The sequence below is a fragment of the Arachis hypogaea genome, chromosome 6 (assembly GCF_003086295.3).
Source record: "Arachis hypogaea cultivar Tifrunner chromosome 6, arahy.Tifrunner.gnm2.J5K5, whole genome shotgun sequence".
In the NCBI taxonomy this organism is placed as follows: domain Eukaryota; kingdom Viridiplantae; phylum Streptophyta; class Magnoliopsida; order Fabales; family Fabaceae; genus Arachis; species Arachis hypogaea.
This window is the reverse complement of record NC_092041.1, coordinates 9,756,712-9,784,631: the sequence shown is the minus strand read 5'-3', so window position 1 is coordinate 9,784,631 and position 27,920 is coordinate 9,756,712. Positions and strand designations below refer to the sequence as shown.

Genomic DNA, 27,920 nt, shown 5'->3' with positions numbered 1-27,920 from the left:
TAAACGCCAGCCAGGGTGCCTGGTTGGGCGTTTAACGCCCAAAAGGGTAGAGTCTTGGGCGTTAAACGCCAGAATGTGCACCATTCTGGGCGTTTAACGCCAGGATGGCACAAGATGGAAGATTTTGTTTTCAAATCAATTTTTTTTTAGTTTTCAAAATCTTTTCAAAATCAAATCTTTTTCAAATCATATCTTTTCAATCAAATCTTTTTCAAAATCAATTTCTTTCTATTTTCAAAGATACTTGCTATCAATTAATGATTTGATTCAACATTTCAAGTATGTTGCCTTTTCTGTTGAGAAAGGTTTAATGTTTGAATCATATCTTTTCTTGATAGGCAAGTTATTAATTTTCAAAATCAAATCTTTTTAAAATGTTTTTCAAATCATATCTTCTCAATCACATCTTTTTAAAACCAATCATATCTTCTTAACCACATCTTTTTCAAAATAGCTTTCAATCAAATCTCTTTGATTTCTAATTTCAAAATCTTTTTCAAAAATCACTTTACTTCTTTCCCACTTTTATTTTCGAAAATCAAGTAGTGTTTTTCAAAATGTTTTCAAAATCTTTTACTTAATTTTCGAAAATTGCTTCCCTTCTTCTCACCTCCTTCTATTTATGGACTAACACTATTCCTTAATGCAAAATTCGAACTCCATCTTCTTTGATAAGTTCGAATTTTCTACTTCTGCTTTCTATTTTTCTTTTCCTCTGACACCTCAAGGAATCTCTATACTGTGACATAGAGGATTCCATATTTCCTTGTTCTCTTCTCTTTCATATGAGCAGGAGCAAAGACAAAAGCATTCTTGTTGAGGCTGATCCTGAACCTGAAAGGACCTTGAAGCGAAAGCTAAGAGAAGCCAAGGCACAACTCTCTGTAGAGGACCTAACAGAAAACTTCAAAGAAAAAGAACCCATGGCAGCCGAAAACAACAACAATGCCAACAATGCAAGGAAGGTGCTGGGTGACTTTACTGCACCTACTCCCGACTTCTATGGGAGAAGCATCTCTATCCCTGCCATTGGAGCAAACAACTTTGAGCTTAAGCCTCAATTAGTTTCTCTAATGCAACAGAATTGCAAGTTTCATGGACTTCCATTGGAAGATCCTCATCAGTTTTTAGCTGAATTCTTGCAAATCTGTGATACTATCAAGACTAATGGTATTCCCTTTTGCTGTAAGAGACAGAGCTAGGACATGGTTGGACTCACAACCTAAAGAAAGCCTGAACTCTTGGGAAAAGCTAGTCAATGCCTTCTTGGCAAAGTTCTTTCCACCTCAAAAATTGAGTAAGCTTAGAGTGGAAGTCCAAACCTTCAGACAGAAGGAAGGAGAATCCCTCTATGAAGCTTGGGAAAGATACAAACAATTAATCAGAAAGTGTCCCTCTGATATGCTTTCTGAATGGAGCATCATAGGAATTTTCTATGATGGTCTCTCTGAACTATCCAAGATGTCTTTGGATAGCTCTGCTGGAGGATCTCTTCATCTGAAGAAGACGCCTACAGAAGTTCAAGAACTAATTGAAATGGTTGCAAATAACCAATTCATGTACACTTCTGAAAGGAATCCTGTAAACAATGGGACTAATCAGAAGAAAGGAGTTCTTGAGATTGACACTCTGAATGCCATATTGGCTCAGAACAAAATATTGACTCAACAAGTCAATATGATTTCTCAAATTCTGTCTGAAATGCAAAATGCACCAAGCAGTACTAAGGAAGCTTCATCTAAGGAAGAAGCTTATGATCCTGAGAACCCTTCAATGGAAGAGGTGAATTACATGGGAGAACCCTATGGAAACACCTACAATCCTTCATGGAGAAATCATCCAAATCTCTCATGGAAGGATCAACAGAGACCTCAACAAGGTTTCAACAATAGTAATGGTGGAAGAAACATGTTTAGCAATGGCAAGCCTTTTCCATCATCTTCTCAGCAACAGACAGAGAGTTCTAAGCAGAACACCTCTGACTTAGCAACCATGGTCTCTGATCTAATCAAAACCACTCAAAGTTTCATGACTGAAACAAGGTCCTCCATTAGAAATTTGGAGGCACAAGTGGGTCAGCTGAGTAAGAAAATTACTGAACTCCCTCCTAGTACTCTTCCAAGCAATACAGAAGAAAATCTAAAAGGAGAGTGCAAAGCCATCAACATGGCCGAATTTGGAGAGGAGGAAGAGGCAGTGAACGCCACTGAGGAAGACCTCAATGGACGTCCACTGGCCTCCAATGAGTTCCCCAATGAGGAACCACGGGAATCTGAGGCTCAAAATGAGACCATAGAGGTTCCATTAGACTTACTTCTGCCATTCATGAGCTCTGATGAGTATTCTTCCTCTGAAGAGGATGAGTATGTCACTGAAGAGCAAGTTGCTAAATACCTTGGAGCAATCATGAAGCTAAATGACAAGTTATTTGGTAATGAAACTTGGGAAGATGAACTCCCTTTGCTCACCAAAGAACTGGATGACTTGTCTAGGCAGAAACTGCCTCAAAAGAGACAGGATCCTGGGAAGTTTTCAATACCTTGTACCATAGGCACCATGACCTTCAAGAAGGCCTTGTGTGACTTAGGGTCAAGTGTAAACCTCATGCCTCTCTCTGTAATGGAGAAGTTAGGGATCTTTGAGGTGCAAGCTACAAAAATCTCACTAGAGATGACAGACAATTCAGGAAAACAAGCCTATGGACTTGTAGAGGATGTTCTGGTAAAGGTTGAAGACCATTACATCCCTGCTGATTTCATAGTCCTAGAGACTGGGAAGTGCATGGATGAATCCATCATCCTTGGCAGACCCTTCCTAGCCACAGCAAAGGCTGTGATTGATGTTGATAGAGGAGAATTGATCATTCAAGTGAATGGACAATCCTTTGTGTTTGAGGCTCAAGAATATTCCTCTGTCACCATGGAGAAGAAGCATGAAGAGCTTCTCTCAAAACAGAGCCAAACAGAGCCCCCACAGTCAAACTCTAAGTTTGGTGTTGGGAGGACACAACCAAACTCTAAGTTTGGTGTTGAACCCCCACATTCAAACTCTAAGTTTGGTGTTGGGAGGTTCCAACATTGCTCTGAGCACCTGTGAGGCTCCATGAGAGCCCTCTGTCAAGCTACTGACATTAAAGAAGCGCTTGTTGGGAGGCAACCCAATGTTATATTTTATCTATTTTCTTTTGTTATTTTATGTTTTTTGTAGGTTGATGATCATGAGAAGTCACAAAATCAATGAAAAAAGCAAAAACAGAATGAAAAATAGAAAGAAAAACAGCACACCCTGGAGGAGAGCGTGCTGGCGTTTAAACGCTAGTAAGGCTAGCTGTTGGGCGTTTAACGCCCAGTCTGGCACCATTCTGGGCGTTTAACGCCAGAAAGGGGCACCAGACTGGCGTTAAACACCAGAAAAGGGCAAGCTCTTGGCGTTAAACGCCAGAAATGGGCACCAGCCCGGCGTTTAACGCCAGAATTGGCTCAAAACGCATTTTTGCTTGCCATTTGGTGCAGGGATGACTTTTCCTTGACACCTCAGGATCTGTGGACCCCACAGGATCCCCACCTACCCCACCACTCTCTCTCTTCTTCACCAATCACCTCAACACCTCTTTCCCAAAAAACCCTTCACCTATCAAATCCCATCTTTCTCTTCACCACTCACATCCATCCTTCATAAAACCCCACCTACCTCACCATTCAAATTCAAACCACTTTCCCACCCAAACCCACCCTCACTTGACCGAACCCTACCCTTCCCCCACTCCTATATAAACCCTCTTTCACTCCTTCATTTTCACAAAACCTAAACACCACTTCTCCCCCTTTTTGGCCGAACACAAAGCCATTCCCTTCTTCCTCATTTCTTCTTCTTCTACTCTCTTCTTTCTTCTTTTGCTCGAGGACGAGCAAACCTTTTAAGTTTGGTGTGGTAAAAGCATTGCTTTTTGTTTTCCATAACCATTTATGGCATCCAAGGCCGGAGAAACCTCTAGAAAGAGGAAAGGGAAGGCAAAAGCTTCCACCTCCGAGTCATGGGAGATGGAGAGATTCATCTCAAGGGTGCATCAAGACCACTTTTATGAAGTTGTGGCCTTGAAGAAGGTAATCCCCGAGGTCCCTTTTTCACTCAAAAAGAGTGAATATCCGGAGATCCGACATGAGATCCGAAGAAGAGGTTGGGAAGTTCTTACCAACCCCATTCAACAAGTCGGAATCTTAATGGTTCAAGAGTTCTATGCCAATGCATGGATCACCAAGAACCATGATCAAAGTATGAACCCGGATTCAAAGAATTGGCTTACTATGGTTCGGGGGAAATACTTGATTTTTAGTCCGGAAAATGTAAGGTTGGCATTCAACTTGCCCATGATGCAAGGAGATGAACATCCTTACACTAGAAGGGTCAACTTTGATCAAAGGTTGGACCAAGTCCTCATAGACATCTGTGAAGAGGGCGCCCAATGGAAGAGAGATTCAAGAGGGAAGCCGGTTCAACTGAGAAGGCATGACCTCAAACCCGTGGCTAGAGGATGGTTGGAGTTTATCCGACGCTCAATCATTCCCACTAGCAACCGGTCCGAAGCTACTATAGACCGGGCTATCATGATTCATAGCATCATGATTGGAGAAGAAATAGAAGTTCATGAGGTTATATCCCAAGAACTCTATAAGGTGGCGGACAAGTCCTCTACCTTGGCAAGGTTAGCCTTTCCTCAACTCATTTGTCACCTCTGTTATTCAGTTGGAGTTGACATAGAGGGAGACATCCCCATTGATGAGGACAAGCCCATCACTAAGAAGAGGATAGAGCAAACAAGAGACCCCTCTCATCATCAAATCCCTGAGATACCTCAAGGGATGCACTTTCCTCCACAAAACTATTGGGAGCAACTAAACACCTCCCTAGGAGAATTGAGTTCCAACATGGGACAATTAAGGGTGGAGCACCAAGAACATTCCGTCCTCCTCCATGAAATTAGAAAAGATCAAAGAATCATGAGAGAGGAGCAACAAAGGCAAGGAAGAGACATTGAGGAGCTCAAGCACTCCATAGGATCTTCAAGAGGAAGAACAAGCCGCCATCACTAAGGTGGACCCGTTCTTTAATTTCCTTGTTCTTTATTTTCCTGTTTTTCGAATTTTAGTGCTTATGTTTATCTATGTTTGTGTCTTGTGATCATTAGTGTCTTAGTGTCTATGCCTTAAAGTTATGAATGTCCTATGAATCCATCACCTTTCTTAAATAAAAAATGTTCTTAATTGAAAAAGAAAAGAATTGCATGAATTTTGAATTTTATAAAAGTTTAATTATTTTGATGTGGTGGCAATACTTTTGTTTTCTGAATGTATGCTTAAACAGTGCATATGTCTTTTGAATTTGTGGTTCATGAATGTTGGCTCTTGAAAGAATGATGAAAAAGGAGACATGTTACTGAGGATCTGAAAAATCATAAAAATGATTCTTGAAGCAAGAAAAAGCAGTGAATACAAAAAAAAAAGAAAGAAAGAGAGAAAAACGAAAAAAAGGGAGAAAAGAAAACGAAAAAAAAGAGAAAAAGAAAGAGAAAAAGAAAGAAAAAAGAAAGAAATAAAGTTGTGATCCAAGGCAAAAAGAGTGTGCTTAAGAACCCTGGACACCTCTAATTGGGGACTCTAGCAAAGCTGAGTCACAATCTGAAAAGGTTCACCCAATTATGTGTCTGTGGCATGTATGTATCCGGTGGTAATACTGGAAGACAGAGTGCTTTGGGCCACGGCCAAGACTCAATAAGTAGCTGTGTTCAAGAATCATCATACTTAACTAGGAGAATCAATGACACTATCTGGATTCTGAGTTCCTAAAGAAGCCAATCATTCTGAATTTCAAAGGATAGAGTGAGATGCCAAAACTATTCAGAGGCAAAAAGCTAAAAGCCCCGCTCATCTAATTGATACTGATCTTCATAGGTGTTTTTGGAATTCATTGCATATTATCTTCTTTTTATCTTATTTGATTTTCAGTTGCTTGAGGACAAGCAACAATTTAAGTTTGGTGTTGTGATGAGCGGATAATTTGTACGCTTTTTGGCATTGTTTTTAGTATGTTTTTAGTATGATCTAGTTAGTTTTTAGTATATTTTTATTAGTTTTTAGTTAAAATTAACTTTTCTGGACTTTACTATGAGTTTGTGTGTTTTTATGTGATTTCAGGTATTTTCTGGCTGAAATTGAGGGACCTGAGCAAAAATCTGATTCAGAGACTAAAAAGGACTGCAGATGCTGTTGGATTCTGACCTCCCTGCACTCGAAGTGGATTTTCTGGAGCTACAGAAGCCCAATTGGCGGGCTCTCAACGGCGTTGAAAAGTAGACATCCTGGGCTTTCCAGCAATATATGATAGTCCATACTTTGCCCAAGATTTGATGGCCCAAACCGGCGTTCAAAGTCACCCTCAGAATTCCCCGCGTTAAACGCCGGAACTGGCACCAAAGTGGGAGTTAAACGCCCAAACTGGCATAAAAGCTGGCGTTTAACTCCAAGAAGAGTCTCTACACGAAAATGCTTCAATGCTCAGCCCAAGCACACACCAAGTGGGCCCGGAAGTGGATTTTTATGTCATTTACTCATCTCTGTAAACTCTAGGCTACTAGTTCTCTATAAGTATGACCTTTTACTATTGTATTATCATCTTTGGACATTTAGTTCTTAGATCATATCTGGGTAGTTATCTTTGTTCTGATGCTATCTTAGATCATTGGGAGGCTGGCCATTCGGCCATGCCTAGACCTTGTTCTTATGTATTTTCAACGGTGGAGTTTCTACACACCATAGATTAAGGTGTGGAGCTCTGCTGTACCTCGAGTATTAATGCAATTACTATTGTTCTTCTATTCAATTCCGCTTGTTCTTGTTCTAAGATACCACTTGTTCTTCAACTTGATGAATGTGATGATCCGTGACACTCATCATCATTCTCACCTATGAACGTGTGCCTGACAACCACCTCCGTTCTACCTTAGATTGGGTGGATATCTCTTGGATTCCTGATACACGATGCATGGTTGATCGCCTGACAACCGAGTGCTCGCCTGACAACCGAGCCAGCCATTCCGTGAGATCAGAGTCTTCGTGGTATAGGCTAGAACTGATGGCGGCATTCAAGAGAATCCGGAAGGTCTAACCTTGTCTGTGGTATTCTGAGTAGGATTCAATGATTGAATGACTGTGACGAGCTTCAAACTCCTGAGGGCGGGGCGTTAGTGACAGACGCAAAAGAATCACTGGATTCTATTCCGGCCTGATTGAGAACCGACAGATGGATAGCCGTGCCGTGACAGGGTGCGTTGAACATTTCCACTGAGAGGATGGGAGGTAGCCACTGACAACGGTGAAACCCTTGCATAAGTTTGCCATGGAAAGGAGTAAGAAGGATTGGATGAAGACAGTAGGAAAGCAGAGAGACGGAAGGGACCAAGCATCTTCATACGCTTATCTGAAATTCCCACCAATGAATTGCATAAGTATCTCTATCTTTATCTTTATGCTTTATTCGTATATCACCCATATCCATTTGTGTTTGCCTAACTAAGATTTACAAGGTGACCATAGCTTGCTTCATACCAACAATCTCTGTGGGATCGACCCTTACTCGCGTAAGGTTTATTACTTGGACGACCCAGTACACTTGCTGGTTAATTGTGCGAAGTTGTAGTGATCACAATTTCGCGCACCAATCTAACATACGTAAAACAAAGGAAAACAGTAAAAACTCAAAAAAAAAATCAAACAAATAATATAATCAACTTAATGGAAAAATAACTAAGGATACGAAATCATCGGGTTGCCTCCCGACAAGCGCTTCTTTAACGTCACTAGCTTGACGGACAATTCCGCTAATTTAGCAGATGAGCGGACCTATAGCGATCAATCTCACCTCCAAGATAGTGCTTCAACCTCTGGCCATTCTCTGTAAATTTTCTGTCGGAATTCTCTTCCTGTATTTCTACATGACCATATGGTGAAGCTCTAGTAACCACAAACGGTCTTGACCACCAAGATTTCAGCTTTCCGGGAAAGAGTTTGAGCCTTGAATTATACCGAAGCACTCTCTGTCTTGGCTCAAAGTGTAAACCCTGCTAAAATCGGTAAATAATTAATCAATAAATCGAATTTTAATTAGGAAAAGTAAATACGCAAAACTGATATAAAAATAGGATAGAACTCATCGAAACAAGAATTTTGATACCAATTTCGAAAAATTTGGTCCAAAATTGGGTCGGATGGGCCGGACTGATTGAACCGGACCCAAAATGGGCCCAAGGCCCAACCAAACCCAATCTATTAAAGAGGCACATCTTCTTATTTCCCTTCTTCTTCATTATTCACGCTGGGAAACATTTCATAGGGGGAAGAAGAACACAAGCAAAAACCTAACCCTCACTTTAATTTCAAATTCATGTAACTTTTGATCCGGAGCTTCGATTGATGAACCGTTTGCGACCACGCGTTCACCGTGACGAGTTCTACGAAACCCATGAAATAATTTGATAGGTAACTCATTATTTTCTTCTCAGCCAGCTTCCCCTAATTTCAGAAATTCATGAACAATTAAGTTAAAAATTGTTCAATTCTTGTGTTCTAGGTTCAAGTTAGCTTCCGGGACTTATGGGTTCAAGCTATTGAGCATATGGGTATGATAAGAATACCCTAATCCTAGCTCAATCTTGTTTTGGTAATGGAGAACTGAAATTGGAATATGTATATGTATTACGTGTAGATTAAGTGGGTATATATGCATTGGAATTTAATTGGGAATATTTGGAGGCTTGTTGGTGATCAAAGCTTAGTTTGTGGCTGTTTTACTTGAGCTTGAAGGGGCTGTAATTTTGTGTTGAGAAGCTGCCTTGGGTGAATTAAGTAATCGGCCAAGGTATGGTTTAAGTTTCGCACGTTTAATATTTCCGGTGTTGTGAAAACTTAGGTTAGAGGAACCATATGATAAGTTGAATTGATTATTGCATTTAATGATTAGTCTTGTGATGATGTTGGCATAAATGGTGGATGAACTTGTATTAGAATTTATGAGGTGTTGAAATTGTTAATTGTGCACTCTTGAAATTGAGTTAGTGATGGAAGTTATGATTATGATTTGCTAGTGTCAAATATGTAAGCTTGAGATCATTAATGAGGGTTGAATTATGTTAATGGAATTTGGTGGTTATGGCTTGTTTAATTGGTTGAAGTTGATTTATGATTGGTTATGAATGAATGAAGGGAATGGGTTAATGGATTTTTTTTGAATTGGAAGATTATGAATGGTGTTTGTTAATAAGGATATATAATTATGTTGTGGCGGTATTACATATGCTATAACTAATTCTGTGATGATCGGAATTGCGTGAAACCAAGTCCTGGTTAAACCTCGAAATATTTGGATCTAAACTGGAGAATTTGGGATCTTTTCGTTAAATATATGATTTATGGTGAATTTTCAAATTGTAGTCAAGGAATCTGATTTTTACTGTATGATTTTTAAAACAGCAGTAACTTGTTGGCTCTGCTGCGAATGTTTCAAGATGAATTTTGAAATGAAACTAATTTTAAATGAAGCTTTAGTCCTATTATTTTAACATCATAAAATTTTAGAATGGTTGGTATTGTGGTTTTAAAGATATGAATTTTTGAACTACGATGCGTTATACAATAAAAGCCAGATTCTGTTTTCTTAGATCAGCAACTTTGAGAGTTTATAACTTCTGATTTTGGATGGATATTCAGGTGAAACCAATTGAAGATAAAAATTAATTATGCTTAGCAGTTGTGATTTAAATTGCAGGGCTGTTCATGTTTTAATGAGTGAGTTATGGGACTTGGAAGAGGACATGTTCATTGGTTTTTAAAATAGAATTCTGCAGAAAGTTACTCAATTTCCAAGTTACATAACTCCTTCATTAAAAATGTTTTTGACCTGAAATCAATTGTAAAAGAAACCTGGATATTTTAAGTTGAATCATATTAATTTTTAAGGCTATTGGATTTAATTTGAATTTTATATGAAATTTTAGATATCGTATGCTGCTGCTGTTTTCTGGTTTCTATGCACTGCAGAGTAGTCAGCATTTTTCCTCTATTTTTGAGGCTAGTTAAATCAGAAAATTATAATTTTTTGTTCGTTAGAAATTTTATTCCGAGATGAACGTCTGGACATAAAGTTTGCCCAATTCCGAGTTCATTTGTTATATTAAAAATAGAAAAGAAAATAGAGTGTCGAGGATGTCTTAGTGATAGTCATGGGTTCGAGAAGTTAAAGTTTAATCTTCGTGTGATATGATTGATTTAATGTTAGAGTTGGGTTGATTTTAATATTATTCGATATTAATAAGTTTGAGAAGAATTTGATAAATAGTTTGGTCAGGACCTGGAAAGGGTAATCAAGATGAATTATAAGGGTATGATGATGAAAAATGTGAAAGGGAGGTTGTTAATAAAAGGAGTTAACATGCCATGGCTTGATGAATGATTAAATAATGACCATGACTATGAAATGGCTTATGAATGATGATATCTGAGATACGAGTTTCCCTGGGTAAAAACCGTGGCTCGCCACCACGTGTTCCAGGTTGATTCTCGATACTCTGTTAACCCTACGTCGTAAGGGTGACCGGGCACGTATAAATTTCCGGGTATGGATAACCCCCATTGAGTGATTATATGATGAATGTATGTGAAATCTATGCATAGACTCTTGGGGATGCGTGACAGGGGACAGTCTAAGGTTTTCGGACTTGTCGGGTTGGCTGGATAACCGACAGATGGGCCCCATCAGCCATAGGACAGGCATGCATCTTATGCATTTGTTTGTTTTGATTGCTATGTATTTCCTGGGTTTGCCTAATTGATATATATCACCTGCTACCTGTTATACTTGCTATTTGTACTATTTGTTCATTACCTGTGCGTGAACTTGTTTGGTTGCTTGTTTCTATTGCATTATGAATGGTGGAGAAAATGGAGGAAATGGAAAAACAATTTGGTGTTAGGTTAGGATTGAACTTGAGTAAGTTAGGTAGATATAGAATACCTACCCCAGTTTATGGCTTCTGTTTAGACCTTAAGTTGGATAACTGAATAACGGAGTTCTAGGATTGCCTATGGCATTCTCAGGACCTTATTTATTATACGCGTGACACTTTTACCATGCTGAGAACCTCCGGTTCTCATTCCATATTGTATTGTTGTTTTTCAGATGCAGGTCAAGAGGCTTCTCGCTAGGCGTCTGGATTCTGGGAAGCGAAGTAGTCCCTGGGTGTATTTTGGTTTCTGTTTGTATATATGTATATATGTATTTAGCTTACTCTCCAAGTAACTTATGTATGCTGCTCCTCTTAGAGGTTGACGGAGAGATAGGAGTTTACCATGGTATTTTGGTGTATTTTGGGAATACCTATGTATGTTTATATATATATATATATATATCTCTGGCCAGCCTTAGCTTCGCAGGTTGAGTCAGGGGCTAGTTATGCTATTTCCTTGCTTTCCTTGCTTCCTTTGCTTATCTTCATCATGTTCTTATTAGGTTTCTTAGCACGCAAGTAATCCTTTCCGTTGAGCGTTGCACTTTTCATTTTGCGATTTTTGTTTACCATTTTGTTTCAAGGCTCCTATTATATTATCCTCTTCTCTATTATGTATTTATTTTGTTGTTTAGAGGTCTGTAGTACCACACTACCTTTGTTCTACGACTTAAGCGTAAAACTCTGTGTAGTAGGGTGTTACATTATGGTATCAGAGTAGTTCGTTCCTATAGAGCCTGAGGGACGGGCTGATTATGCCTCTGGGCATACTCTGGGTGTCTATACATGCTATTTAGGGTATCTAACTAATATATGTAGCATGAATGCTCATGAGCATGCATTTGAGACTTTGAAATACTGAACTTGAGATATTGAGACTGATTACCTTGATATCACTTGTTTGGTGTGAACAGGAACCAAATGGCATCTCATGGGCGCGGTCGTGAGCGTAAGCAAGGTCGAGGATGGAGAGCTGATAAGGTGACTATACCGGTAGGTAGTTTGACCGATATCGTGACCGCAATGACGAGTGTTGTTGCTGCTGTTGGCGCTGTTGCTGCTGCGACCATCCGAGTGATGGATGGGATGGAATCACAAGCTGGAACTGGCAACGATGGTGATAATGAATATGAAGGTGGACATAAGGTTCTGAATACAGGGGTGCCAGCGGGTTATCCAGAGCAAGTTAACACGAGTCAAGCAATGGGAGAAAACTCAAGGAGGATTGAGGTAGCAAGGAATAATCGTCGGGAACCCTTCACAAAGAAAAAGGGAAAATTCCACCTAGGAGCCAAAATTTCAAGAAGAATCGTTTTGTCGCTTCACATTCTCAGCGCCGGAACAATGACCGAAGGAACGATAATCATTCGGACCCAAATTCAGAAGGGCAAACTAGTGCTCAACCGGGTGACTTAAGGTGCTCAAGTTGCAAGAGGTACCATCCAAACAGACCATGCAGGGCCGGATTAGGCGTATGTTACAAGTGCAGGAGGCCAGGGCATATGTCTTGGAATTGTTCGTACAGAGGAAGCCGGGATGCAACCGAACCCGATTTTCAGACCCGAGCTAATTATGAACCAACAGTTGAATTTTTAACTTCCTTGCCTACCATTGATATGTAATATTCCTTCGTGATGCATGACGAGTTTCAGTAATCATGAGGTCCAAGTCGATGATTAGTCGAAAACTATTGGTTGTTGAGACGGAGTAACATTTAGCTAACTTAGAGGAGTGGTTAGGCTTGTGAAGGTTAAGGATTAAGTGACGTAGTGGAAGCAGGTTGGACCGTATAGTAGAAGCAGGTTGGACCATATCTAAGGAATCAGGAGTGTTGAGGGCTATGCGGAATTATTGTTCAGAATCCAGTGACGGCGAAACTTTGAGGAAGAGGAATAGAGCGAATTCAATCTTTAACTGTTAATTGTTAAGAGGTAAGTGAAGATGAAACAAATCCCTATACGAGAGAGTTTCTAAGACAATTCTTGAAGGTGTGTCAGAACTTCCATTTTAGAGAGAAAGCGAGTTTGGATAGGCTTAGTACCGGAAGTCGGATTAACTTCAATCGCACCACAAGCAAAGACATCATCATAATCAGTAGAATTTAGGATTGAGTGGAAGGGAGTACTAGAAGAGGGAATTATCTAACCAACTATTTCTTTGTGGGAAGCGTCGGTTATGCCGGAGAAGAAGGAAGAGAACGGTAGAAAACCTTATGCAGAAAGAGTGTGCTAACGAATCTTCACGATTTGATCTAACCCTTCTTTTGAAACCTACATTGACATTCGATCCAGAGTTCTTCCTAAATAGCTTGATCACTTTTCTAACTTTACTCCTTGTGGGCAGGAATATTGTTTCTTCCAGGATGAGTCTGAGCTTGTCTTGGTATAAACGCGTAATCCTTGAATCGTGTACCCTCGCTATGACTAGAGTTGCCTTGTTCGCAAACCATGTTCTTCAGAATCAGCTGAAATTTCTTTGACTCTATATGCTCTGTTCTCTCTACCAAGGGTCTTTAATTTGAACTCTTTTCTTGAGATGCACCTAGGTTCTTCTCCTTGTGCATTTCATCATTTCGGTATAATCCTGATTAACCGTGTATAAGATTTTCTTTTTGACTCGTTACGAACACCGTTTGTATTTCTCATTCATTTTTCGAGCTTAATGTTCTTTTGAAAATTAACTCGAGCCTATATTAGTATCTTGTATAAATTATAGCTGCAACTATTGAGATGTTGATTCCTTAAGAGCAAGACTTTTGGATACGGAAGATGAAGCAGGTAAGCATGCGCCGTCAAAAAGAGCTTTGGAGCTTTAAATTCTTGCAGACCACAAAGCCTATGATTAGTTTAACACGCTAGAAAATACACCGGTTACATGGATACCTGAATATGAAGAGAGCTTTCAACCTCCAAGAGAAGGATTAACCCCAAATCCAGTAATTAGGATACCCAAACTTATTTAACAACTCAGAATTAGTGCGATACATTACCAGAGGGGTTTAGGATACGTGTAAATACAACATCGTGAAGTGGTAACGGATGCCCTGGGTAGGAAGTTTCTGGAAAAATGCTTGGAGATAAATTTTGAAGGACGAAAGGCTAGGTGAGTTACAACTTTATATTGAATATCAAGGGTACAGCTAAAGGAGTCAAACTAAATCTATTGCAGTTTTAAAACGTAGCAAAGACAAAATGTAGGAAGCATAAGAAGATGATAAAGACCTACTGAGGATGTCGAAGTCTGGTAAACAAAAGAGAACTAAGAAGAGATTTATATGCCTTATGCTGAAATAGAGATCGTAGAGTCAAGGACTTAAGGAGTGCAATAACAGTGATAAGGAGCTACTAAGAGAACCGAAGCCGGCTGAATCAAGAAGACACCATGAGCGGGTTATGTGTCGAGATTAGGATTTGGAGTGAGAAACTGTTGTCCGAAGCTTACAAGAGAGGATTTTTGAAGTTACCTTGGGGTTTCTAAGACGTATCGCAAATCCAAGAAGATATTTTGAGCCGCCAGAAGTGAAGAACAAAGTGACGATCCATGTGATTACATGTTCGACGCATAAGAAAGAAAAGAGAGACCACCAGAAGCCATGCGAATGCTACAACTGCCAAAAATTCTGCATTTAAGGTAAAAGAGAATAACCATCGATTTCATAATAGGTTGCCGACGACTAGGACAAAAGGTGATACTGTTAGGGAATCGTGGATCAAATGATCAAGTCCGTTTTGCCCATCAGAGCAAATTACTTATCGGAGATATCAACGAGACTATACATCCAGGAGATGATGAGACTCCACAGTACGTTAAACACCTTTGAATTAATCAAAAATTGGAATATTGAATGTCTTAGTTCCTTAATTTGACAGCCGAGACAACGGAGGAAGAGTTACGCAAATTTGAGTTAGAATTCTCACTATAAAAGCCGACAAAAGAGTTAGGAGGATCTAAGAAGAAGACTTCTCAAGTTAGAAAGAAGAGGATACCTATTTCTGAAGATCACTTCAACGAACTAGAATCGGATGACCAATCAAAAACTAAAAAGCTAAATCCCCGTTATATTGGGCCGTTAGAAATCCTGAAGGAAATTGGACCAGTGGCGTATAGGATCGCTTTACCACCACATCTATCGAACTTGCATGACGTGTTTCACATATTGCAGCTTCATAAATACACTTTCGACCCTAGTTATGTCCTAGAACAAGAATCAGTCCAAGTAAGAGAAGGTATGACACTTCTAGTAACTCCGGTTAGGATTGATGATACCAGCATTAGATGTTTACACGGGAAAGAGGTTTCCTTGGTAAAAGTAACTTGGAGTCGGGCTGGTATTGAAGAACATACCTGGGAGCTTGTGTCAGAGATGCGGAGGGACTACCCACACCTCTTTTCAGGTAACTCACTCTGAATTTTGAGGACAAAATTCCTAATTAGGTGGGTAGGATGTAAACTCCGCTAAAATCAGTAAATAATTAGTCAATAAATCGAATTTTAATTAGGAAAATTAAATACACAAAACTGATATCAAAATAGAATAGAGCTCGTCGAAACGAGAATTTTGATACCAATTTCGAAAAATTTGGCCCAAGATTGGGCCGGACTGTTTGAACCGGACCCAAAATAGGCCCAAGGCCCAACCAAACCCAATCCATTAAAGAGGCACAGCTTCTTATTTCCCTTCTTCTTCATTATTCACGTTGGGAAATATTTCATAGGGGGAAGAAGAACACAAGCAAAAACCTAACCTTCACTTTAATTTCAAATTCATGTAACTTTTGATCCGGAGCTCCGATTGACGAACTGTTTGCGACCACGCGTTCACCGCGACGAGTTCTACGAAACCCATGGAACAATTTGGTAGGTAACTCATTATTTCCTTCTCAGCCAGCTTCCCCTAATTTCGGAAATTCATGAACAATTAAGTTAAAAAAATTTCAATTCTTGTGTTCTAGGTTCAAGTTAGCTTCCGGGACTTATGGGTTCAAGCTATTGAGCATATGGATATGGCAAGAATACCCTAACCCTAGCTCAATCTTATTTTGGTAATGGAGAACTGAAATTGGAATATGTATATGTATTACGTGTAGATTAAGTGGGTATATATGCATTGGAATTTAATTGGGAATATTTGGAGGCTTGTTGGTGATCAAAGCTTAGTTTGTGGCTGTTTTACTTGAGCTTAAAGTGGCTGTAATTTTGTGTTGAGAAGCTGCCTTGGGTGAATTAAGTAATCGGCCAAGGTATGGTTTAAGTTTCGCACGTTTAATATTTACGGTGTTGTGAAAACTTAGGTTAGAGGAACCATATGATAAGTTGAATTGATTATTGCATTTAATGATTAGTCTTGTGATGATGTTGGCATAAATGGTGGATGAACTTGTATTAGAATTTATGAGGTGTTAAAATTGTTAATTGTGCACTCTTGAAATTGAGTTAGTGATGGAAGTTATGATTATGATTTGCTAGTGTCAAATATGTAAGCTTGAGATCATTAATGAGGGTTGAATTATGTTAATGGAATTTGGTGGTTATGGCTTGTTTAATTGGTTAAAGTTGATTTATGATTGGTTATGAATGAATGAAGGGAATGGGTTAATGGATTTTTTTTTGAATTGGAAGATTATGAATGGTGTTTGTTAATAAGGATATATAATTCTGTTGTGGCGGTATTACATATGCTATAACTAATTCTGTGATGATCGGAATTGTGTGAAACCAAGTCCTGGTTAAACCTCGGAATATTTGGAACTAAACTGGAGAATTTGGGATCTTTTTGTTAAATATATGATTTATGGTGAATTTTCAAATTGTAGTTGTAGAATCTGATTTTTACTGCATGATTTTTAAAACAGCAGTAACTTGTTGGCTCTACTGCGAATGTTTCAAGATGAATTTTGAAATGAAACCAATTTTAAATAAAGCTTTAGTCCTATTATTTTAACATCATAAAATTTTAGAATGGTTGGGCTTGTGATTTTAAAGATATGAATTTTTGAACTACGATGCGTTATACAATAAAAGTCAGATTCTGTTTTTTTAGATCAGCAACTTTGAGAGTTTATAACTTCTGATTATGGATGGATACTCAGGTGCAACCAATTGGAGATAAAAATTAATTATGCTTAGCAGTTGTGATTTAAATTGCAGGGCTGTTCATGTTTTAATGAGTGAGTTATGGGAATTGGAAGAGGACATGTTCATTGGTTTTTAAAACAGAATTCTGCAGAAAGTTACTCAACTTCCAAGTTACATAACTCCTTCATTAAAAATGTTTTTGACCTGAAATCAATTGAAAAAGAAACCTGGATATGTTAAGTTGAACCATATTAATTTTTAAGGCTATTGGATTTAATTTGAATTTTATATGAAATTTTAGATATCGTATGCTGCTGCTGTTTTCTGGTTTCTATGCACTGCATAACAGTCAGTGTTTTTCCTTTATTTCTGAGGCTAGTTAAATCAGAAAATTATGATTTTTGAGTCTCTACACCAATTTTTTTATTTTAGTTGGGTCCCTATAAAATTAAGCCAATTACTGCTAAAAGGGAGCTAATTGAAAAAAAAAATTTAGTGCAAGGACCCAATTAAAAAGAAAAAAGTATAGCGACCTAATTAAAAATTTTACAAAACTGTAGGGACCAACAGAGTAATTAAACTTTTAAAATATTTTTTGATAGTACTAATTTTAATATTATTTTTTAGACCTTAATAAACACAATTTTCTTTACATAAAAATAATAAAAATAATTAAATTATTATAAAGTTATTTTGTCATATGTTTTTTAAAATTTTATATTTTCAAATTATAATTTTTTCATAATAATTTTTTTATTTAAATGAGTTTATCAAATTATTGTTGATTATATATTTAAAAATTTAGTATTTTAAATCTCACTAAATGATATAATAGTTATTTTAAGATTTAAATCTTTAAAATTTTTTAAAATTATAATTTTATTATTGTTTAATTTATTTTGTAAAACTCAATTATTGAAAAATCGATTTGTGGGATCACTTATTGAATCTTAATTTATATGAAATCTAAAATATTAAAACTAGTTATATACTAAAAGTTTAATATTTTGGATTTCACTAAATAAATATAGTAAGATTAAACAAGTAGTACCATAAATCGGTTTTTCAATTATTGAGTTCTAATAATACTAAAAAGTATAATTTAAAAAAATTTAAAATATTTCAATTTTAAAATAATTATTATATTATTTAATAAAATTTAAAATATTAAATTTTAAATATATAATCAACAATAATTTGATAAACTCATTTCGGTGAGATTAGGCTCTATGGGGTTAATCTCAACAGCCACTTTCGGTGAATAAATTTATTTTTGAGTATATACCCATTGTGGTCCTCAAAAAATTTTAAACTGGACACTTTAGTCTCCGACTAAAATTAATTACTCGATTGGTTCCTAACAAATAACTATAACATCTCGGATTTTTTTTTAAAATTAAGTAATTAGTTATTTATAAGTTATCATATTATTTTGAGATATTTTTTTTAAAAAATCTATTTTTTTAACAAAGATAATTAAATAAAAAATTATGATTATTGAAGTTTAATTTAAATATAACTTATTTTATTAGTTTGAACTATTTATTAAAAACTATTTTGATAGGCAAAAATTAAGTTAATCTTTTATAGTTATTATTATTATTATTATTATCATTATTATTATTATTATTATTATTATTATTAGTTACTTCCTTCTTTTGGCCGAAGCCATTTAAAAAAAAATAAAGAAAAGCCAAATGTGGCTCATTTACAAGTATATATATATATATAATGTCATTAAGGGACTAAGAAAGAAAAGAACGTGGCTTGCATGCTATTATACTTATATATACTCATGACACCTAATAATACCTTCACACTACAAACTATCATTCATTAGCATCATTTTCTTTTATCACTTTTATTCATTATAGCCGAACTCTTTAGAAAGAAAAAGAGAAATAAAGGGTCGTGGCTTATATGTATACATATATCTATGCAACCATGACACATGTTACATTCATTTAATAACCAATGACACCTAATAAACCTTACTACCATAAATTCTTTTTAATCACCCTCATCACTAATCGTACTTTCTTTTCCTTCATGCATCACCGAACCAACTTTGAAAGAAAAAGAGAGAGTAAGCCGTGAGTGAGAGGAATCAGAAATCATGGAACCTTACCTCTTTTGAGTTCGATTTCTTGTGATCCGTAACCCCAATAAAAAATCTATCCGGTAAAAGTGTTCGTATCTTCCTTCTCTACGTGTTGGCGTTACCTTTGTCCGGTGAAAATCGACGGTGACGTAACTCCCCTACCCCTTGAGCTTGGCCAACTGGAGTTCTAGGATTCCGGACGTTTTTCTCTTCAGCAGCACGGTCAGAAAGTTTCTCTAGAGTTTCGAGTATTTCGATTACGCACGAAGGTAGGTTTTGGTAAATTTTCATCGGTTAAATTGATATTTGATAAGTGAATTGATGTCGTGATTACTTGTCGGTTGAATTTATATTGATATTTGTGATAAGTTTGAGGTTTGGAGGGTTTAAGTGCAGCCAGAAACTGAGTTATTCTGATGATTGTGATTTCTGGATTACGGTAGGATAATTTGAAAATGTTAAAAGTTGCCGGTTTGATTTATTGAAAATGATTTGAAAAGAGTGTGGAAAATGGTTTGGATGGAACCCGAGAAGGGTGGCAAAGTCCGGATTTTAGGGGAGGTGCCACCGAAATTTTGCTATAAATCTTAAGAATTGATTTGAAATTTATTTAGAAGAAAAAGATTGGATTTTTGATTTATTTTTAAAAAGTACTATGTTTAAGTTTGATTTGAAAATAAAAAGGGGGATTAGTTTTGGTTTTAAAAGAAAGAGAGAAGACAAACCGGCACGTGTGATTATGAAATAATTAAAAGGTCACAAGAGGGTGACGGAGAGTAAATAGTTATAGTGTCGTTGTGAAAAAGTTAAGCCGTGGGCTTGATGTGTGAGTAATTGTACGAAAATTCCGTGTATATGGAATGGCTTCCAGGAGAAAGTGGCACATGCTTCAGCTGGAGAATCAGCGTCTGCAAGTACTTGCAGAGGTCATGTTCGGCATACTTCAGCTTGAGAATCAGCGCTTGCAAGAAGTAGAAACTTGCAGAGGTTATGCCGCTGGAATACCTTATCTAACTTGCGAGTCGGATTGCGTCGGACGCGGGTCGAAACCGACAAATGAGCTCATTACCTGCGATAGGACCAGACATGCATCATCCTTGTTGTGCATTTGCATTTTATTTGATATGGTGAAATTATCTGTGATTGCCTTCCTGTGTTTATGCATTCCTCACTATTACTCTGAATTGTGGTAATTAGATGCTTCTCTGTAATTCTTGTATAGTTCATTGTGAATTACTTGAATTGTGGTAACCCTGACTAAACTAACTACCCTCGACCCTACTAAGAACCCCCCCAATTCTTACCCCTTTTCTTCCCCCCCTTCAGATGGAGACCAGAGTTATATTTTACGAGATGGACCCTCCCTATATATACGAGGATATTGTACAGCATAGGTTTTATGTAGTAGCTGCGGAGATTAGGACTCGTATGTACATTTTGCGTGATCATCCTTTCCATCACCCGATTGACACTCCACAGTTTAACCCCGACATGCCCTATGAGTTCCCACTGCAGTGGCTCCACCCGAATGCTCCATTTCACCCGTTTCATGATGGGCCGGTGCCTCACCAGCATCCCGATCCGCCTGCGAATCAGGCGAACCCTGAGCCTGAGCCCATGGAGGAGCATTTTCCAGAGCATGTACCGGAGGAGGACATCCCAGTGGAGCAGATCTCAGTATCTTCATCCGAGCCATCTTCTGAGGAGCCGCTTACCGCCTCTATTAGTGGACCGGCGAGTGCTGGTCAGACCAGTAGCACGAGTGCCAGCGCCCCTTCTGAGATTATAGAGATTTCCGATGACAAGGACGAGGACCCTGAGGAGTGTTCTGATGTGGTTGTGATCTCCTCTGACGATGATACCTGAGGCCTGGGAGCTGCGGTTGTGCCTTTTGTAGTTTTTTTGTATTAGCCTAGCTTTTGTGTTAATCTCTCACTTTTGGTTAGACTCACTGAGAGAGTAGGGTGTACATAGTTGACTAGGCTAGTTCGGGCGCCAGCTTAGGGGTTTTCTGTATGAACCAGGGCCCAGAGTGTTGATTTGTACATAGTAATATTTCTAAAGGGTGGTATGCTAACTTATGATATATATATATATATATATATATATATATATATATATATATATATATATATATATATATATATATATACACGACAGTACCTATATGCTTATGCTTGTGTATGTTTAATTAGTTGTCCTTGCAAGTTTTCTTATAAAAGTTTATCCAAAACTCGATAGTACGCTAACCCGATTACAGGCTTAATAATACATAGTAAATGTTTCATGTGAACAAGTTGGTGACACTTGATTTCTGGTATGATCATGACTTACTGGGAATTGGGTCGTTACAATAACTCCGTCAGTCACTTAGGTCCTTTACTCCGTTAACTCTAACAGAGGACAAAAATAGTCCCTGACAACTCTAACAGGAGACAAAATGGTCCCTGATCTCCTCTGTTCGGAAACGACACTGTTCTCTCCTAATTTTCATCATATCTCGCATAACACTAACAATCTAACACTGTAACTTCGAACTACACAATGCACACTCTATAAATTTAATGTTCACAAGAAAAAAATCCTAAACTTGTTCTCAACCAATTCATACTGAGGAAACTAATGTCTATGTCTCTCAACTAGCTGTCGTCTTTGATGGATCCCATGAATCTAGACAGCAAATCTGATTTGTTAAGACCCGTCGTCGTCATTGCCATCTTCCTCCTCCTCTGCCCTATCATCTCCATGACCACATTGTCTACCACTCCGATCGCTTCCTTTAGCTTCTTCTCCGAACAATGTTCAGTAGTCACTTCAGTTTCCATATGAGCGACAACAGTGACATTGCTCGTTGTACTGATAGCTTGGATGCGAGGTCGAAGTTGTCTGCCAACTTGGACTCCGGAAAAGAAGGAATGAAGCACTCAGTGTCTATTTCAAATGAGAATTTACATATGATGTCGAAGGAGAATCTTCTCATGATGTCCTAATATCCAACAATCTATATTGCTTATCGGAGAGTGGAGAAAGGCGTGCCCTTGGAGTAGTTGTGGAACTTGATCTTGAGGATGTCGTGGACGTTGTCGGGGTTGGAGGTGATGTTATTGAAGACGTGGAAGTGCATACTTTTGGTGGATGAAGTGCAGAGAAGGTGGATGTACCAGTTACAAAGATTTAGAAAATGTGTGGTCCATGACATGTTGAGGTAGGTGCGACACATGTGACAATTACACCATGGCTTAATCTTGGAGTTAAAGAGAAGGAAGAAAAAGATGAAAAAGAAGACTGTGAAGATGAAGAAGGAGAGTATGAATGTTAAGGTTATGCAAGATATGATAAAAATTGAGGAAGAACAATGTCGTTTTCGAATAAAGGGATCAGGAATCATTTTGTCCCTTGTTAGAGTTGTAAGGAATTATTTTGTCCCATGTTAGAGTTTTCAAGGACCATTTTGTCTTCCGTTAGAGTTGACGAAGCCAAGGACCTAAGTGACTGACAGAATTAATTGTTAGGGACCAATCTAGTAATTAATTTTAGTTGGGGACTAAAATGTCTGGTCTAAAATTCTTTGAGGACCAAAATGAGTATATACTCTTTATTTTTTAACTGATCTTTGTCAAATTAATTAATTTGTTCATCGTGATTGATTTTTATAAAACTAAAATTATTAATTAATTATTAATTTTTAAACTATAACTATTTTTCGAATAAAAATAATTTATAAATTATGTTTAAAATTTTATGAGATTATTAATTTTTAAATTTTAAATTTAAATATAAAAACTTACACATAATAGATGAATAAAGCAAAACATAGAAAATTTAATACTAATTTTTATGAAAATTTAAATTTATTTGTTTTAATATTTTTATTTAAATTGTTATTTCAACTTTATTTTTGTTATAAATATTTTTATAATATTAAACTTTTTTTGTGTGCTTGACTAATTTTAATTTGTTAAAAAAAATATTTTCCGTGATTAAGTATATGGTTTGGTACAATTTTATTAGTGATTAATTTTTAAGTTGTAATTAATTTTTTTGAAATTATAATTTTAAGTCCTATGTATTTAATTGCTATTGAAAATATATATTTAACATTAAACATTGTGTTTGATATAAAAAATAATGGAATGGGCACTTTTTTAAAACTATGCATAAGAGTTAAATGCTTTTTAATATTCTGCCAATAAAAATAGAATTGTTTTCGTCTTATAATTTATTAAAGTGAAATCATTTAACAGTAATATTTATTTACAGCTTTCTCGAAATATGTTCTTTTTATGTGAGTTTTTACTCATTGTATTTTATATATTAAATTAAATTTTTTAAAAAAATTTGTACAAAATTTTATGTATGACAATAAAATATTCTTCCATTTTAAAAATAGAAATATCATTCAATTTAAAATAGGTGTGTATATATTTTTTTTAATTCTTGTGTCTAGTTCTATGTGTGTGTTAATCTAATAGATTTTTTTTTGCTTTATTTATTTAGCTTTACAAGAACCGAAGAACCGAAGGAGTAATATAGGCAGGATTTTAAATGAAGTTGTATTTTTTAAAATTTATAAAAGCAAAACTATTAAACAATTAAAGAAATTAGATACAGTAATATATTTAACAGAAAAAAGGCATTAGATCGTTAATTCCTAATTATTGACTCTCCGAATATTATTCTTTTTACTTATCAATAACAATGATTGAATATATATTTTTAAATTAAATTTTGTCTATATTTTTTTTAAGAATATTGTTTGTGTTATTTTGGCTATCATAAGTTATATCATGGAAATTCCAAACCATAGTTATCATAATTAAATGGATAATTAATTTATTGATATGACTGGATTATCGGGTCATTGGTTCAACTAGTGGATTACTAATTCGCTCGGTTGACTCATTTATAATTAGATAAAAATGTAAAATTTATTATCTATTATATCTATCTAATTTTGCAACCAAAATGTGCCACATGTCACTTTCTTATTGCAATTGAAATCAATTTTTTCTTCCAAAATTAAAGAGTTCTATCCTCTTTCCTACTAATTTTACAACCAAAATGTGTTACATGTCACTCTCTCATTACAATTAAAATCAATTTTTTTCTCTAAAATTAAAGAGTTCTTCCCTCATCCCTGCTAATTTTATAACCAAAATGTACCACATGTTATTTCCTCATTGCAATTGAAATCAAATCTTTCCCTCTTAAATTAAAGAGTCCCACCCCTCCTCCCTCTCCTTTTATCTATCCCTCTCATTTCTTCAACCACTTTATCTCTTTTATATATCATTCTCAATAATTAATTATAAATTTGACAATCAAAATGTGTAACATGAGATTCTTTAATTATATTAAAATTAAAATTGAAATATTAAAATTGAAACTAAAATATAGCTATATTATATTATATTATATTATCTAATTTAATAACAAAATGTGTCACATGATACTCTTATTAAATTTGAGAAAAAATATTTTTCTCTAAAATTAATAAACTCCCTTCCTAAATTCTCTTATCTACCACTCTCCATTTTTTCTATTTCTCTCTATCCTTCTCACTCTATATATAATTCTGATATATTTATATATTATTATCTAATTTAATAACCAAATGTGTCAAATGACATTCTCTTATTCAAATTGAGAAAAAATATTTTCTTTCAAAATTAATAAACTTCCTTCTTAAATTCTCTCATCTATCTCTCTCCCATTTTCTATTTCTCTCTACTCTTTCTACTCTATATATAATTTATAATTTATATTTTATATTAGTAATTTGACAAATCAAAATGTGTCATCAGATATTTTTTATTATAATTAAAATGAAATTTTTTCTATTAAAATTAACAAACTCCCTCTCTCAATCTTCATCTTTATCTTTCTCTCTCTTTTCTCTCATTTTCTATTTTTTCTATCATTTTATTTTACAAAAAATAAAATTAACAGAATAATATAATTCAAATAAAAAATTATTATTATTAGGACAATTTACTTAAATAAATTAGTTAAAGGTAGATTTTACTCAAATATAACTTTTGAAATGGCGAGAAGCAAATGCAATTTTTCATATCTCTATAGAAATCGCTACTGGCAGCTGCGGTTTATGTGGGTTAAGATTTTACACAAAAATTATTATAGGCAGCAGAGGTTTCTGTTGAGTGTGACATGTGCATAAACCGCTACAGGCAGTAGCGGTTTATGTGTTTGGGGGTGTGTGTAAACTGCTAGAGGCTATAGCGGTTTATGTTGAGTGTGCTTATAAAACCGTGGAAGACAGTTGCGGATTTCTCATTTGGTGTGGATTTTGAGTTTGGATAGAGAGAGAAATTTCTAGAGAGAGGGAGGAGCAATTTGAAAGCCGAATGCAAATTGCCCGATAGGCATGGGAAGGTCGCCAATCACTATCAGGTGCCTCTAGTGTAGCTTTGGTGCCATTGTGCCTGTCAGATATCACCAGAATATCCAGTTGTGGAGTCATATGTCTTCTCAGGTTGGATAAAAAGTATGCCCAAGACTACATTTTCTCCTTCCACAAGTGCAAACGCAACGGGCAAGATGTTCGAGTTTTCGTCTTGAGCAATAGCCAACAATAAAGTCCCTCCATACTTGCCATAAAGTGCGTACCATCGATGTTGACTAGAGGCTTACAGTGTCGGAAAGCCTCAAATATGGAAGAAATGTCCAGAAAAAACGATGAAAGTATACTGTTGATTCATCAACTTGATCACCCACTTTAACTGGAGAGGTCTTAACAGAGCAATCGTACCCTCCATGGTGGATGTCACCCCAAGGATCCAATAGGATAGCTCACCATAAGACTCCTCCCAATCGCCATAAATCTGTGATACTGCCTTCTACTTCGCCATCCATACCTTCCTATAGCTATGCCTGAAACCATAGGTTGCCTCTGTTGTTTCCTTCAACACTTTAATTGTAACTGAGGCATCAACTCTAACCAACGGAAAGATCCTCACACATATGACATGATAATCAAGCTATTTGTGGTTGCTCGATATCGATGTGGCCAAATACGTGTGTGGTCCGTTGTACCTCCTAACTTTTCAAGTGCTCTTCCTTTGTCGGATCGTGATACGAATCATCTACATGCACCATTTTCCAAACTCTTTGCATATTTCGTGGTATTTGAGATGTTCTGACTCCATCAGGCTGTACGCAACTCCACGCCAGATGTTGTAATCTTTTACACTCAGCACAACTTCCTCCTTATTCTGGAAAGATTGACCAATCTGAAATTCCGTCAAAGCAGTCGCATCATGCAGACCTTGCCTCGTGAAGGTTGCCTCTACGTTCCGCTGTTGGCCGACAGCTTCCAAGTTCAAGGTTGACAAGTGTGGAAGATATTGTTCTGTGCCGGAACCCGAAGCTCCGTGGGGTGTATGTGAATTGCTCGGAATATCATCATCACTGTCCCCACCAATATCAACTGGCTCATCGTCCGAATCATCATCCCGCATCGCATTCTCAACTCGATTCGGTCCGGCCTCAACTTCAAAATCAGGAACACCACGAGGCATACCATCAGTACCAGCCGCAACACGTGGAGGATCAGGGATCGGACCTGAAGGTGCTACCACAGTCATCGATGTCAAGGCACCACCCATCCTCGTCGACTGAGGATTCGGCGCCGATGACCCGGAGCTTTCGACACCATCTTCCAACTTCGCAAGTAGCTCGGGTATTCTAACATCCAGAAAAATCCACTGACAGTGAAACAAGACCTGCATGTCTTCATCGGACCCTATCACAAAGGTCTCATACTTCACATTGGCAATAGAAATTTTGTAGAACAATTTTTTTACCCACTTTGTCCTACATACACCGAGCTTCTGTAATATGTTGTGTTTTATCTCTGCCAACGTGCTCGACGACCGGATAAAAATACTAAGTAATTCCCTATCCATAAATTTTACACCGTGCCTTTTGCTTTTTTGAATTTTTCCATAGCAATGCATTAGAGCCACAAAGCTCTCCTCACCATCCATTTGTGAGAAATCACACTCCTTTTCTACCTCAATGCCTTTGAGGGTATATATAGCCAACTATTGCGCGTACACACTCAACGTAAACTGCTACTGCCTCTAGTGGTTTACGCACACAACCCCAAACACATAAACGGCTACTGCCTATAGCGATTTATGCACATGCACACTTAACAGAAACCGCTGCTGCCTATAGCAGGTTTTGTGTAAAACCCTAACCCACGTAAACTGCGACTGCTAGTAGTGGTAAACCGCTACTACCAATAGCGATTTCTACAGAGATATCAAAAATTGCATTTGTGTCTCGCCAAATCAAAAGTTGTATTTGGATAAAATTCTTCTTCCAATAATTTATTTCAGTAAATTGCCCTTATTATTATATTCATATTTATTTTTTTAGTTTTTTTATTTAGATTTAAACTTTTACTATTTATCTTTCTAATATATTTTTTTTCTTCTTTCAAATATTTATTAAATATAATTTGGAGAGAATACTAATGTTATGATTAAAAGTTAAAATCAAGATTCTGTTGTTTAAAAAAATTAATTTTGAGTTAATTTTATAACTATCAATATAATTTTTTTCATGCTAATATCTAATTATATTTTTATATACATAGAGAAAAAAATATTATTTTTAAATAGCAAGCATAAAAATTAATTATTTCTATTTGTGCAACAGACTTAA

General features: G+C 36.6%; 1 protein-coding gene and 1 non-coding gene across 2 annotated transcripts; one reads left to right on the top strand and one right to left on the bottom strand.

Moving 5' to 3' along the window:
* Positions 1-1,299: 1,299 nt before the first annotated feature.
* On the bottom strand, positions 1,300-1,407 carry LOC112700244 (small nucleolar RNA R71). The gene has a single exon (XR_003153156.1). It is a non-coding gene; the product is annotated as a small nucleolar RNA R71 (small nucleolar RNA).
* Positions 1,408-15,749: 14,342 nt separating this feature from the next.
* LOC140173567 (uncharacterized) lies at positions 15,750-21,292 on the top strand. The gene is made up of 3 exons (XM_072197967.1): positions 15,750-15,910; positions 16,006-16,293; positions 20,556-21,292. Exon 3 carries the CDS (start codon positions 20,556-20,558, stop codon positions 21,093-21,095), a length of 540 nt encoding a protein of 179 aa, XP_072054068.1. The 5' UTR covers positions 15,750-15,910; positions 16,006-16,293; the 3' UTR covers positions 21,096-21,292.
* The last annotated feature ends 6,628 nt before the right edge of the window (positions 21,293-27,920 follow it).

Coding starts and splice junctions, on each gene's coding strand:
- LOC140173567 (XM_072197967.1), top strand. CDS start 20,556: ATGGAGACCAGAGTTATATTTTACGAGATGGACCCTCCCTATATATAC.